This window comes from Labeo rohita, chromosome 22 (assembly GCF_022985175.1).
Source record: "Labeo rohita strain BAU-BD-2019 chromosome 22, IGBB_LRoh.1.0, whole genome shotgun sequence".
NCBI classification, from domain to species: domain Eukaryota; kingdom Metazoa; phylum Chordata; class Actinopteri; order Cypriniformes; family Cyprinidae; genus Labeo; species Labeo rohita.
The window spans coordinates 29,139,040-29,154,302 of NC_066890.1; the positions used below are offsets into that span (position 1 = coordinate 29,139,040).

The 15,263-nt window shown below is 38.9% G+C and overlaps 1 protein-coding gene across 1 annotated transcript in view; it reads right to left on the minus strand.

Moving 5' to 3' along the window:
- The window catches only part of unc13a (unc-13 homolog A (C. elegans)), a 45,769-nt gene extending 38,255 nt beyond the window's left edge, over nt 1-7,514 (minus strand). Inside the window, 9 exon segments of the mRNA XM_051094509.1 lie at nt 2,835-3,030; nt 3,101-3,130; nt 3,611-3,665; nt 3,872-3,942; nt 4,026-4,149; nt 5,441-5,558; nt 7,244-7,343; nt 7,428-7,470; nt 7,473-7,514. Coding sequence (XP_050950466.1) covers nt 2,835-3,030; nt 3,101-3,130; nt 3,611-3,665; nt 3,872-3,942; nt 4,026-4,149; nt 5,441-5,558; nt 7,244-7,343; nt 7,428-7,470; nt 7,473-7,499 — 764 coding nt within the window. The 5' untranslated portion in view covers nt 7,500-7,514.
- Between the last annotated feature and the right edge of the window lie 7,749 nt (nt 7,515-15,263).

Consider the following 15,263-nt stretch of genomic DNA (forward strand, 5'->3'; position numbering starts at 1 on the left):
GGACGTAAGGTTTAGTAATGCATGAAGAATCAAAAGTGAAAGAGATGGGGTGTGTAATAGGCTGTGAGCCAAAAAGCGTCTGGGCTTCAGACTGGAGGAAATATGAGAGCCACAGGACACACACACAATTACACATACAATCACACTTCTGTCAAGCCTTTCTGCCAGTTAGTCATATATCCTTGTCAACTTTTCTCACTTCCTTGCGCACAAACCCATAAATTCTCAAGACACACACACAGCTTTATTTCCTGTCTTCCACACAACACATTTTGGCTTTCGGAAAGCTTTTGTCCATGAGATGCTGAGAGGGTAAATCAGTGATCTGAACATCCCCTGGTCTCTGTCACAGCCATCGACATGGTCCCGCCTGCTGCCCACACACAGCCTAGTGTGTCTAAAGGCCATGTAATTAGCGCACACTAAGCTTTCGGAATTACAACGTTATTGTCTAACTCTGTCAGGCATATAGCAGGCAAATAACAGACTTCACAAAAAAAACAGACTGTTTTTCCAAACCCAGTGGACCCCCCGTCGGCAATTGCACCAAATTCCGATTACACGGTACAGAAGACACAAGAAAAAGCTTCTGAGACGTACGGGTTGGTTACCTAATAACACGTGACAGGTCATTAACAAGTACACAGCAGTCATGATAAAGGACATAGATACATATACAAAGAGGTATAGATAGAGTATATATATATATATCAATAGACCATGTATGTAAAAGAAGGATTGGTGCGCATGCATGGCAAGCATAGCGAGGACCACAGGACCAGACAAGTCCAATTCCACGACATCATCACAGCGGGACGGAATCACAGGCTGGAGCAAGAAGAAGAGCAGGAGGAGGTGGAAGAGGGTGGAGGTGTAGGAGCTACGGAGACCCACCTATCAGAGAGCGAGTGCCTACTGTCTAAGGAGTACTGGCGGCTGGTCCGCCTGCTCGAGCCAGAAGCCGAATCGAGATCGCTGCGGCCGTTGGTGGCGGAGTCTAAACTATCATAGCGTCTGGTGGGAGGGAAGGGGATGGGGGAGGCAGGAAGAGGAGGAGCATGAGTAATGTCTTTTGATTTATTTGCTTCTTCATCTCACCTCATCAGGTCACAGTGGACGGAAAATGACCCAACTTAAGGCAATGGTTAACCAGCTGCTAAGAGACTCATATCAAAAGCATCAGGATCAGGATATATCCATTAGTAAGACTCTATAAAGGATTCAAGAGGCTATAAAAGGAGCCCTGTCCCAAATGAGTCTTGAAGCTTTTGCTTGCACGCATCTGTGAAGTCCACGAGACTGTAGGGTGGCCCATTTGTCATTTTACGTTTCCAACAGCTGGTCAACGGCGGCTTTTGGTAAATATATCCAACCTGATCTCATGATGAAAACATACCTGTGGGAATGGTTTCGCAAGGCACAAAATACGTAGCAGCATGTGCGTTTCATGACATACTCGATGTGAAATGTTCACTGAGTGGCGCTAAAAGAGTTTTCTTTTTTTTTACGTTTTATGTGACATTGGTTTTGTATGTGTCACCGCAGTTCTGACTTGAAATGTCCGTTGAGTGACGCTATAACTCTAATGCTCCGTGACGTTTTAAAATAATGTACCATCTGCACTAGACCTACCCGATAGTACAAACAAAAGCTTTGTAAAACCACAATTGCAAGCATGCCTTTTTAGCTTGTTTTTCGATCTCTCATCTTTCAGCTCTTTCATTGTGAGTTATGATTTTCACAGAATTCATACCCAAGGATTCCACATCCTAAGTCCAATTCAGTGCTGGCTGAGCTACCGAGCAAGCTTGTTACATCCGGTGTTGTGGCCATTTTTGACCCCCTAATTTATTATCCCCTCTTGTTGAATACTAGAGGGGTAGTAATCTGGCGGGGGTCGGAATTTGGCACAACACCGGAAAGCGAAACATATGGAGCTGTATCATAACTACGAAAACGATTACAAATGCTCGCTGGTTTACCACCTTTAGTGTTCACTTCTGTTGGAAACTGCGGTGATATGTAGGCCAGTCTTGGCCTAATGGTTAGAGAGTCGAATTTGTAACTTGAAGGTTGCAGGTTTGAGTCTGTTTGAGTCTCAGGTCTGGCAGGGATTGTCGGTGGGGGGAGTGAATAACCAGTGCTCTCTTCCACCTTCAATACCACAACTGAGGTGAGACCCTTGAGCGAGGCACCGAACCCCCAACTACTTTCCAGGTGCTACAGCAATATGGCTGTTCACAGTGTGTGTGTGTGTGCGTGCACTTAGCTAGGAAAAATGCAGAGCATTTGTATGGGTTACCATACTTTGCCACACATTCTTTCCTTTCCTTATTGGTACATATTTTGTGTCTTACGAAAAAGTTCCCACAGGTACATTTTCGTCATGAGATCAGGCAGAAGATATCTTAGGTGACTATTACCCAACAGTCTGTGTAGTAAAATGACTTTGAGAAGGAGCTTAAGGTGCCATTTGGGACAAGGTAAGAGTCTCAGAACACAAAGTCTCCAGCATGCAATGCAAGAATGTCGGGAATGCCACTTTTGTAAGACAAAATGTACAGGAAATAAACTCTCGTTTTGAAGTGAACTGGGCCAAAACGAGCAATTGAGGTGAAACGTTGCATTCAAATCACAGAGTGGCACCAATATGGCTCCAAACCCATGAAGCGTATACAATGACCGCTCATCCAAGGCTTGTATACAGTCACCAATGCATAGGAATAAGAACAGAGGAAAGTCGCACAGACACAGTGAATGCTTTTACTAACTGATAGATGCTAAAGTGACTGGCATTAGCAAATACACTGCACCCAAGAACTGGGACAATTTACCTAATGGCTCTCTGGTTATCATAGTCGTAGTCTTGCATGTCGTTGTAGCGGGAGCCATGGTGCATGTTTCGGATGGGGTATTGGTGCATGGATGCGTTGGGCTGAGAAGTGGTATAGAATGGAGGCGGGATACTGTTGCTGGTTTCACTGCGATAATCACTGTCTCGATCGTCCACAGCACTGTCTGGATCATCATCTGAGAAACAAGTGCAGATTTTAGATTTTTACACATTTCTTTTAAAACCCATGAAACAAGGTTTACTTACTTTGCTGGTCCCCCCATAGACTCCAGTTACCTATGAGAACAGAGTCAACACAAAACTTAGAAGTAGACCAAGAAGGCAGTGATGAAAATACATCTTTTTGGGACACATGCCTCGGTGTGACCATGAACAAGCAGCTTGTTATAAATCTAGGTTGTAAAACTAACAGGTGTGACACGGACGTAAATTTGGATGTCTGCAGTGCAGGAGAGTGACCTTGCCCATGCAGGCTAAGTGCTAATGGTTAAAAGCTCTGATGTGAAGCAAAAAAAAATGGCCTGTTGGCAAGCCAAAGCTTTCCGCTCCTCTTTAACCCACCCATTGCTGAATACCGTCCAGGAAATCTCTGTGCACCATGATGCTAAGCCATCCATCTAGTGCTTAGAGATAAAGCAGTCTCATATTGGACCTGCTGATGGGGTGATTGGTCCTCTAATGAGGTTCTGTACACATCAACCTACCAAGGGGCCATGCAATTTATAGAGTGAGTGTGAGTAGCGCTTGAAAGCTCACAGCACTGAGTTGATGGCATTGGAAGTGGTCTCTCATGCTCCTCCTGGTATGTGTACTGCAAAATGAGCAAACAAAAATTACTGAATCTGAGCAGGTGACAGTTTTTATTTTAACAGGTCAGTAGTTCAGAATGCAAAGGAAAAAAAATGCTGTTCAGGTCTCAGGAGTTCTCTGACAGACTCAAATTAACGCATGTTCTGCCCTTGGGCTCTGGGGAGGACTGTAAACAAAACAAGACCGGAGTTGAATAAGGAGACTCACATCTTGGTCCCTCATGGCATTGAGCTGCTCCAGTTTCTTGGCCCAGTATCGAGCTTCTTCCTCCGGTATATCTGGAAGTATGAAAACTATGGGTTAGCATAAAACTTGGGACAAGTGTGGACTAAATAGAGTTTTGGAGAAAGCAAAAGGATACCTAATGGGAGTTCGAATCGTGTATCCAAAAGCACTCGATGGAAAGTGGGATCTTTGGTGCCGCAAATCTCATTCTCAGCCATAATGACCTGGGAGTCTAAAGTCAGCCATTGTCCTGGACCTTCCTACAACATGAGAAAAAAACACGCATCTCTATATTCGGTTTGGCTCAAATAACTCTGCCTGCTCAGGGTATTTTATCTAAAGTTATAGATCTTTGCTGGTAACCAAAGGCTTGCAAGTTTGAACCCTGTTAAAGGCAATGTCACCACTGTTTCATTTAACAAGCCAATTAAAGGAGAAGTTCACTTCCAGAACAAAAATGCACAGATAATTTACTCACCCTCTTGTCATCCAAGTTCATGTCTTTCTTTCTTCAGTCGTAAAGAAATTATGTTTTTTGAAGAACTTCCAAAATTGAATTCGAACTTTCAAAATGAAGTTTAAACACAGCTTCAAAGGCCTCTAAACCAGTGGTTCCCAACCACGTTCCTGGAGGCCCCCCAACACTGCATGTTTTCCATGTCTCCTTAATCAAACACACCTGATTCAGATATTCAGCTCATTAGTAGAGACTCCAAGACCTGAAATGGGTATGTCAGACAAAGGAGAGATGCAAAACGTGCAGTGTTAGGGGGCCTCCATGAACATTGTTGGGAACCACTGCTCTAAACGATCCCAGCTGAGGAAGAAGGGTCTTACCTAGTGAAACGACTGGTTTATTTTCTAAAATAACCAGTGGTTGAAAAACCTAGGGTAGGTTGAAAAACCAGGAGGAAAAAATGAGATGGGAGTTTTTCGACCTACCCTAACTGTCTTGAATCGGAATACATAGAGTTCACTCAGAACTAGACAAGACAAGCATTTGAGGTTAAAAAGTTTTAAATTGTCGATTTTTTTTAGAAAATAACCTATTGTTTCGCTAGATAAGACCCTTTTTCCTCAGCTGGGATCGTTTAGAGCCCTTTGAAGCTGCATTTAAACTGCATTTTGGAAGTTGAAAGTCATGGGCACCATTGAAGTCCATTATATGGAGAGAAATCCTGAAATGTTTTCCTCAAAAAACATATTTACGACTGAAGATAGAAAGGCATGAACATTTTGGATGACAAGGAGGTGAGTAAATTATCTGTAATTTTTTTTTTCTGAAAGTGGACTTCTCCTTTAATCTCAGATTGCTCAGTGGGGGCTTTTGTGACAAACACTGCAGAAACGAATTCCACTGGTGCTGGTTATTAAATATATTTAAACTGGTAAGAAATATCAACATATAGAGTCTTACAGGGAATGGTTTCTGCAACATGTTTGCAATGAGAGCCAATGCCAGGCATCAGCTACAGATCTCCACATATAGCTCTACAGAGGGTGAGAAAAGCTGCAAGCTGTTGGGGGCCAGGCCGGCCATCTGGGCTGTACCTCGTTCGACTGTCGAATGCTGCGCAAAGGGATCCACAATGTGCCAACCATGGTGTCCCAGATCAGTCCTTTGTTCCATACTTCCACCGTCAGGCCCAGATCCAGCCTGTTAATCTCACTGGAAGATGAAGTGAAGAGTATTGAGAGATGGAGAGAAATTCATACATAGTATGATGATAGACAGTATATCTTCAGGTTATAAACTCACATTAAAAATAAAGAGACCTAAGGCGAAAAAAATATATAAAATTTACAAAAAAAGGCTCTGAAATATTGTGGAGAAACTGCATGACTTAGTACACTCTTAAAAATAAAGGTGCTTCATGATGCCATAGAAGAACCTTTTTTGTAAAAATGGTTCCATAAAGAACATTTAACATCTGAAGAACCTTTCTGTTTCACAAAAGGTTCTTTGTGGTGAAAGAAGGTTCTTCAGATTATAAAAAGGTAAGAAAGAGATGGTTCTTTAAAGAACCTTTGACTGAATGGTTCTTTGTGGAAGCAAAAACAGTTCTTCTATGGCATCGCTGTGAAGAACCTTGTAAAGCACCTTTATTTTTAAGAGTGTAGTTTTGGTTAGATTAGACATCCTGAAAAACCAGACCCCAGAGAACAGCACAGCACAAAACAAAGGCACTATATTAAATGGAAAAAGAAACAGAAAATAGCAATAAAAACCAAACAGGGGGCAGATAACATTGCCATCTGTGCCTTGGGCATCTGCAGCGACACTCCAAGAGAAGCTCCACAGGACTACGGTCTCTAAAGCTGCATCAAATCCTAATAATAGCCTCAACTTTGATATCAAAACCAATCCCTCTTACAGACCACAGGGGCTAATCTTAGGGACAGTGGTGGTGCTGCGTTAGCCATTGCACAGTCAGATACAGAGGTGCTGAATCAGATCTGGCTTATAGATGACTCAAGATGAGGTTGGCAAGAATTTTTCAGTGTCATCTTTTTTTTTCATCATGTTTTTGATGAAATCCAAGAGCTTTTTGACCATCCAGCAATGCAACTACCACGTTCAAGGCCCAGAAAGGTAGTAAGAACATCATTAAAATAATCCATGTGACATCAGTGGTTCAACCTTAATTTTATGAAGCTACGAGAATACTTTTTGTGTGCAAAGCAAACAAAAAACAACAACTTTATTCAACTATTTGAATTGCATGCTAGTGCGGTTAAGCCACTGACGTCACATGGACTATTTTAACAATGTCCTTTCTACCTTTCTGGGCCTTGAACGTGGTAGTTGCGTTGCTGCCTGTACAGGGTCAAAAAGCTCTCGGGTTTTATCAAAAAATATCTTAATTTGTGTTCCAAAGATGAACAAAGGTCACTCGAATGACATGAGGGTGAGTAATTAATGACAGAACACTTTAGAAGACAAGATTTATTGCATCAGTGCTAAGCAACGTTTGGCCCCTTGAGGACGAAACCATTAGGGGTACAACCTGACTGCCACTACCAAGGGAACACCAACTGTTACATGTGAAAACAGAAATAGCTTCTTCATTAAATTCTTGTCATCTTAAAAAGTTTTGAAGCATACTCCATGCAAGTTTGTGAACGTAAATGTTTCTAGCTACACAAACGTTCACATAACATGTTATGGAATGTGTCTGAACGCAATTTAAGTACACATGGCATTCTCAGCATTGCCACTAGAGTACACACATTAAGTATGCACAACGGGACCCTGTGCTTGGAATGCACTGGCCAAACATTTGCATCAGCATGTTTGCCTATGTGCTTTAAGCATGTTTCTAGCCTGCTAAAAGAAAGAGAAGAGGAACTTACAACATGAAGTCCTGTTCCCAACATGGCTGACTGCCTCGTACGGCTATGGTGGTGCTTTTCACGTTCTGAACCTTCAGCGACACGTACGTGTTGAATTTCTCTGCACAAAAAATATCAGTGCATTCAATAGACAGTTGCGGATAAAAATACTGGAAAGCTAGTTACAGTAAGACTTTAGGCTTACCTTGTGGTCCATCGAGCTTGGCTTTCTTCACTGTAATAGAGAGAGACGTGTATGTAAATAAGGTATAAACATAGGTATTAAAAATAATCACACTTTACATATCGGGCAGCGCATGTCAGATTCAATGTCAGCATATTTGCATTTGTGCAACAGGGATTCCTCAAGGCTACTTTGTAGGGATTTTCAAAGAGTGGGTGGGCAAATCACATAACTTTAGTGTGAACAAACAAAAAGTACTGTGATACTACCATGGTTTTTGGACCTGGTATCATTGTACTGCAATGTCTGAACAAGCACAAAAAAGTAGCATGGTGCTACCATGGTTTTTGGACCCTGTACTGCAATGCTGTTTTTTGGTATGTATCATGTTACATCAAGGTGAATGTACAGTTAAGGTCAAAAGTTTACATACACCTTGCAGAATCTGCAAAATGTTAAGCATTTTACCAAAATAAGAGGGATCATACAAAATGCATGCTATTTTTTTTATTTTGTACTGACCCGAATCAGATATTTCACATAAAAGATGTTTACATATAGTCCACAAGAAAAAATAACAGCTGAATTACCCCGTGCAAAAGTTTACATACACTTGATTCTTGATACTATGTTGTTAGTGATCGTTGTTCTTGAGTCCCTTGTTTGTCCTAAACAGTTAAACTGCCTGCTGTTCTTCAGAAAAATCCTTCAGGTCCCACAAATTCTTTGTTTTTTCAGCATTTTTGTGTATTTGAACCCTTTCCAATAATGACAGTATGATTTTGAGATCCTACTTTTTACACTGAGGCCAACTGAGGGACTGCAAAAGGTTCAAATGCTCACTGATGCATTAAGAACCAGGGGTTGAAAACATTTTGAATTTAAAGATTAGGGTAAATTTGTAATAAATAAATGTAAGTATCTTCTGTAGCTTCTGAAGGGCAGTACTAAATGAAAACAAAAACATGATATTTATGCAAAATAAGAAAAATGTACACATCTTCATTCTGTTCAAAAGTTTTCACCCCCTGGCTCTTAATAAATCGTGTTTCCTTCTGGAACATCAGTGAGCATTTGAACCTTCTGTAATAGTTGCATATGAGTCGCTCAGTTGTCCTCAGTGTGAAAAGATGGATCTCAAAATCATACAGTCATTTTTGGAACGGGTTCAAATACACAAAAAATGCTGGAAAACCAAAGAATTTATGCGACCTGAAGGATTTTTCTAAAGAACAGTGGGCAGTTCAACTGTTCAGGACAACTACGGGACTCATGAAAAACACAGCTGTGCGTCATTCATGTAACAACAGTATTAAGAATCAAATGTATGTAAACTTTTGAACAGGATCATTTTTATAAATTCACCTATTTTTTTTCTTTTGTGGACTATATGTAAACGTCTTTTATGTTAAATATCTTCTTCAGGTCAGTACTATATAAAAAATAACACGCATTTTGCATGATCCCTCTAATTTTGGTAAAATAATTAACATTTTGCAGATTTTGCAAGGTGTATGTAAACTTTTGACCTCAACTGTAAGTATTCCTGATATCAAAGTATCCTGTAATCACATCTGATACTATCACTTTACCATGGTATCACCACAGTACTGTTTTAACATGTTGTTGAAGAAAAGCACTCATGAAAACCTTTAAAACCAGAATGTCAAGCAACAAAAGAAACACAGAGCTCGGAAAAGGCACAAATTCTTCAGGAAACAAGTTTCTCTGTGCAGATTATGAACCATTTGAGTGGTTACGAAACTGCAGAGAGGTCTAGAGAAGCAGTCACTGTCAGTTATGCTTAGGGGAAATCTGAAAAAAAAAAAACCTGTTCTCCAACTGAGCTCCTTTTAAAGCCGAGTGACGTCAACGGCCCCATTCATAATTCATATTCCCCTATTCAGTGAGGGCAGAAGCATCCTCGAGTTAAGGGGACCTTAAAATAATTCCAAGCCTTCCACTGTAATCCTTCACAGTCAGCGTTCCTCTTTAAATTCAGTGCAGAATTTCTCACCTCGTCTAAAACGCTTACCGGTTGACATTTTTAACACCTGAGAGAAGCTCGAAGTTATACCAGAATGCAAAGCATATGAGTCAGAGGTTTTTAAAAACTGATAATATCACAAACAAACCAAATGGAAACCACACTGCATTTGCCTGTTTGCCAACACAATGCAAATCTTCACTTGAATGCTTGGGGAAAATTGAAGTTCCTTGCTTGGAAGGGGGAAGGTTTGGTTGAAGCTAGTCAACTAGCATGATCTGGTAAACCAGACCAAGTAAGTCTTACTGGTTAAAGAGATAGTTTAACCAAAAAACGGCCGTTGAAGATTGACACAACATTGTTTTTGTTTTCTTTGCACAAAAGATATTCTTAGATATATAAAATTAAGGCTGAATCACTGATGTCACATGGACAATTTTAATAATGTCCTTACTAACTTTCTGGGTCTTGAACATGTCAGTTGCATTGCTGTCTATGCAAGGTCAGAAAACTCTCAGATATGATCAAAAATATTTTAATTCGTGTCCCGATAAGCACAGTAAAGCTGATGTGAAAAAGGCTGATTATTATGATCAACGCTACACCTCCACTCAAAGTTCCCGCTCACGATTCGCCGTTGTCTCCACCCGCCTCTGCCAGGGTATCCTCTGCCATGCTCCCACGCACCATTTCCTGCCATGTGGCTGGCATGCACGTGTGCTGCCTCTTTATCTCTTCCCCTCTTCCTCTCGCGCTCCATTAATCTCTCTGTGTAGCCAAGCACGGGCAGAGCGTGCTATATCCTGACACTAAAAATAAACACTTCAGGGTGAATGTTGAGTGAAGGGTTTTTGGGTGGAGGCTAAAAGCTTGGCATGAAGGGATGATATTAAAACAAGCTTCAAAGAGAGCTAGGATTTACCATGCAGGTGTTTAAAGCAATCCATCAGCGATAAACTGCAGTCTGCAAACTAATTATTACATGCTGGAATTTGAGGGAATAAAGAAGGATTTCTCTGAGGAGAGAGAGGCATGAATGAAAAAAAACAAGACAGTGCCTCCACTAAATTTTTGGTGAGAAAAAAAACTGTAGTACAAAAATAAAACAATGGCAATACTACTAAATATAACTTTAAAAAAGTGTATAAATCACTTGTTTTTCTAAAAAAACATTGTCTGACGGCAACACCAGCAGGTAAAGTTACATCGGGAGTCCGCGTCTCTTTCGCCTCCTCTGAGCCCATTGAGTTTTAACAGACCTCCTAAAGCATGCGGTGAGTTTGTTGGGGGGGTAATTGAGAATGAATGGGGGAAAGTCATGATATGATTGGATATGACTGGATATGAATGGTTATGTTCGGCTTCGGTTGGTTCATGCAATAAATCTCGCCTCTTGTGTTCGTTCCGCATTCACAAATTAGTCTGAATGAACATATAATGTAGTTTATGGGAAAACTAATTAAAAAAAAAAAGTAAGTAAACATCTAGGACAAGATTTTTCTGGTCGACTAGTAGTCGTTTATTTTAAGTCAGGGGTGTCAAACTCCGGTCCTAGAGGGCCACAGCCCTGCAGAGTTTAGTTCTAACCCTGCTCTAACACACAAACAATGTGGTCGTCAAATAAGCCTGAATGACTTGATTAGCTGGATCAGGTGTGTTTAATTAGGGCTGAATCTAAACTGTGCAGGGCTGTGGCCCTCCAGGAACTGAGTTTGACACCCCTGTTTTAAGGATTAGTTGCACATTTATTAATAAACCATTTAAACCCTTAATATAAGCGTTTAATTGCCTACATAACCTAATAAGCACTCAAGTGCACGCAAAAAAACCTTGCCACAACGCACCAACAGATATAATTATGAATGTGTCAGGGAAAAACAGCGAGTAGACCGCATTAATGTTTTAGTAATTTATTGATAAACTAGTGCTTTCTTTGTTTTCGGCTTAAGTAGTGATGCGCCTGTATGCATGTTTCATATGGATTATATAATCGGAGAATATTTGTTTTCTTTTTAAATTTATTTATTTATTTTTTATGTCTGTAAGACAAGTGTACATGGAGTTCAGAAGTTTCGCACTCAAGTTCACAGAGTCCAAGACGGCAGAAAGCGCATCCTGTTTGCTTTAATTATTTTACAAAAGCACAATGTTTTGTTGCTATTCTGACTGCACACAAATAAACGTAGTGTCATTACAGATTCAAAAGATGTATTACTTTTATCTGTATGACTAAAAAATGACGGAGTATTTTAAGTGCAAGTGACCGCACCGGTGCTTCCATCTGACATGCAGTGAGTGCGCTACTGTTCAGCTTCCACACTTCAAAAGTGCACATTTTTCTAGGTTAACATTAAATTAAGAGGCCATGTAAAGTTGCTACTACATACATCTTTCAGATGAAAAGCCATATTTGAGGTCCATGAGTGTTTGGATGTCATGCCCGATGTACTATATTACCAAATAGACCAGCTGTTAACAATCTGTCCGCCACTGACTTCACCACTTCATGTGGAATTTATTTTTCGGAGACTGAGCGACTAATAAAAGTTTGGTTGACCAAGCCTCTTCTCGTCGACTAACGGTTAGTTGACTATTAGGGGGGGCAGCCCAATAAACAACTCACACACTTTTATATCTGAAACCACGTTATGTCAAAATTCTATTTGTCGACATATGGCGCAGTTGTGCTTCAGGTGTCCCGAGTTTGAGTCCTGCCTCGTGGACCTTTCCTGACCCTGACCCCCCTCTCTCTCCCACTTACTTCCCGTCATATCAAGAAAATGCACCCCCCCCCCCCAATATAAAAAATAAGACTTAAAATTGCACAAAAACATGATCTGTAGTAGTTTTTGGCGAGTATTCAGTTTGGTGAAATTTAAAGTAAATCTCAGTGTCTGCAACCAATATTTACCGAGCTTTGAGGACTGATGATCTGAAAAATTAAAAAATTGTTAAAAGTTAACTACTAAAAAGAATAGCTGAACATAAGTTGACAAATAAAATATATTGTTTAAATTGTTACTGCCTTGAGATATTATTTCGGAAAAATGTAAAATGCGTAAAAACACTAACTTGATGAGATTCATACTTGGCTTTAATAATTTTGGTTTATATTATTATAAATTGCAGTACTTTTAATTCTTATTTATTTCAGGTATTTATTATTTTATGTATTTTAGGATTTTCATCTTTATCGCAGCTTTATTTAAATCAAAAAGTAGTTAAAATGTTAAATTGACAAAAAGTACTGTGAATGTGACCCTGGACCACAAAACCAGTCGTAAGTAGCACGGGTGTATTTGTAGCAATAGCTAAAAATACATTGTATGGGTCAAAATGATGGATTTTTCTTTTATGCCAAAAATCATTAGGATATTAAGATCATGATATTTTGTAAATTCCCTACCGTAAATATATCAAAACTTAATTTTTGATTAGTAATATGCATTGCTAAGAGCTTCATTTGGACAACTTTAAAGGTGATTTTCTCAATATTTAAATTTTGTTTGCACCCTCAAGATTCCAGATTTTTAAATAGTTGTATCTCAGGCAAATATTGTCCTATCCTAACAAACAATACATCAAGAGAAAGCTCATTTTTGTTCAGAAAAATTCACACTTATGACTTATGGTTTTGTGGTCCAGAGTCACAAATAGTTATAGTTAACAACAATCCTGTTCTAAAGCAATAACATGTAATGTTTGCAGAATATTATAAAATAACCACAACTCAACAGAACGTCCTTGAGGAACTAAAGTGTCTGGCCTGTATAGACCACTAGATTCAATTACTTCTCTTATGAATATACTGTATAAATCAGGTGAAGGTCTGTAATTCTGCATAGGGTTGCAAAATTCCGGGAATTTTCAAGACTGGAAACTTTCCATGGGAATTAACGGGAATATATGGGAATTAACGGGAATTAATGGGAATATATGGGAATTAATGGAAATTATTGGGAATAAACTGGGAATTTGCAAAATTGCAGGAACTGGGAATGTAAATGTAGATGAGAAGAAAAACTTGCAGCATAATCTTGGTTAAAACAACCATGTTTAATGCAATTTTAGTTTAATTTCTGACCTACACACTGCTCAGTCACATGCACACTGCTTACTGCAGGGCTGTTAAGGCCACACACCCTACATCCACTGTACATTCCTCTATAACATGCACAGATCAAACTATCAAAATATATTATGGTTAGTGTTCATGTAAATTACATAAATATTACAAAAATATATATGTTTATAACTTCCTTGTGCTGTGTGTAAGCTACTGCGCAACTAAATTATGCCATTGTTAAAACAAATACACTGGCTGAGCAAACATTATCTCACATAGGTGAGATAATTATAATTTAAAAAACAGTCTAAAAATGACCCTCCCCCACACAGTCCCCCTAGTAGTCACCTAAGGGGGGAATTCCCCCCCATTTTCTCTGAAGGCACAGTTGCTGCATTTGAGCCCAAGGGCTACATCTAAATTTTGATATTACTTGTGTAAAGTAAGTAAGTTTAGGTAAGTTTAACTAGCAAAAACCAAAATGTTTATACAGTATATCTCATGTCCCAGTGTTTATACAGTAGCTGGCCAGTAAATCAGATATGAACAATCTAAGCTAGTTAGCATTATTTCATTTACTATTTAGGAAGTATCAAATGCTAGCTAGCTTAAGCTGCAGTGCTATTCCTTATACCTTCTGCTAGCCAGTTTCATACAGAAGTACAGAACTGGTCAAAAGTTTGGACACATTCCTATTTTTGATGTTTTCTGAACATCTCTTATGATTTCTTATGTACATCAAGCCTTCATTTATTTTTCAGCAAAATTACAGAACAAAACAGTAATATTGTGAAGTATTACAATTTAAAATAATGGTTTTCTGTTTTAATATACTTTAAATTATAATGTATTGCTATAAAAAAGCTGAATTTACTACAGTCTTCACTGTCACATTGACGTAATCCTTCAGAAATCATTCTGAAATGCTGATTTATCAATTTTGGAAACAGCTGTGCTGCTTAATTTTTTTAATTCCCTTTTCTTACAGGATTCTTTAATGAAAAAGAACAGCATTTATTTAAAATATAAGTCCTTTTTTAACAGTACAGTACTGTTCAAAAGGTTGGGGTCAGTATGTTTTTTTTTTTTTCAATACTTTTATTAAACAAGGATGTGTTCAGTTAATAAAAAGTAATAGTAAAGACTTATATTGTTAGAAAAGATTTCAGTTTTGAATAAATTATGTTCTTTTTAAGTTAAATCCAGGAAAAAAGCATCACAGATTCCAAAAAAATCAAAAAATGTCATTTTTAAAATTTGTATTAGTTTGCATGCATGTCAGCTTATAATCAAACAAAATGTTGAAATTTATATTTGTTTATGATACAGCTTCTCTAAATTTCCCCAAATTTCCAATTAATTCCCATAAATTCCCGTAAATTCCCGTAAATTTCTGTTAAATTTCCAAATTGGAATATTTCCAAAATTCCCCGGACAAAGTTTCCATGGAAAGTTTCCGGAAATTTACCGGAAAATTTCCGCCCCTTTGCAACCCTAATTCTGCACTTACACATGATGAAAATCCACAACATGTAAATCTACAATAGGCTATCAGTGCTAAATTATACATGGTAACTGCTGTTAGTGTTAACTACAATTCAGTCATATATCAGGGAGGTTAAACAGGCAGCTCTAATCAATTATTAATATGAAAATGAGTTGAGGCCTTAAAGGCAGAGCTCATTCAGAAATTAAATCACACCTTCGAAACCTGTATACAAATATAAACCTGTATAAATCCACTGAGGAACACACACAAAAAAAAAGATATTTAGTAGAATGTCCATGCTGCTTTTTCCATTAA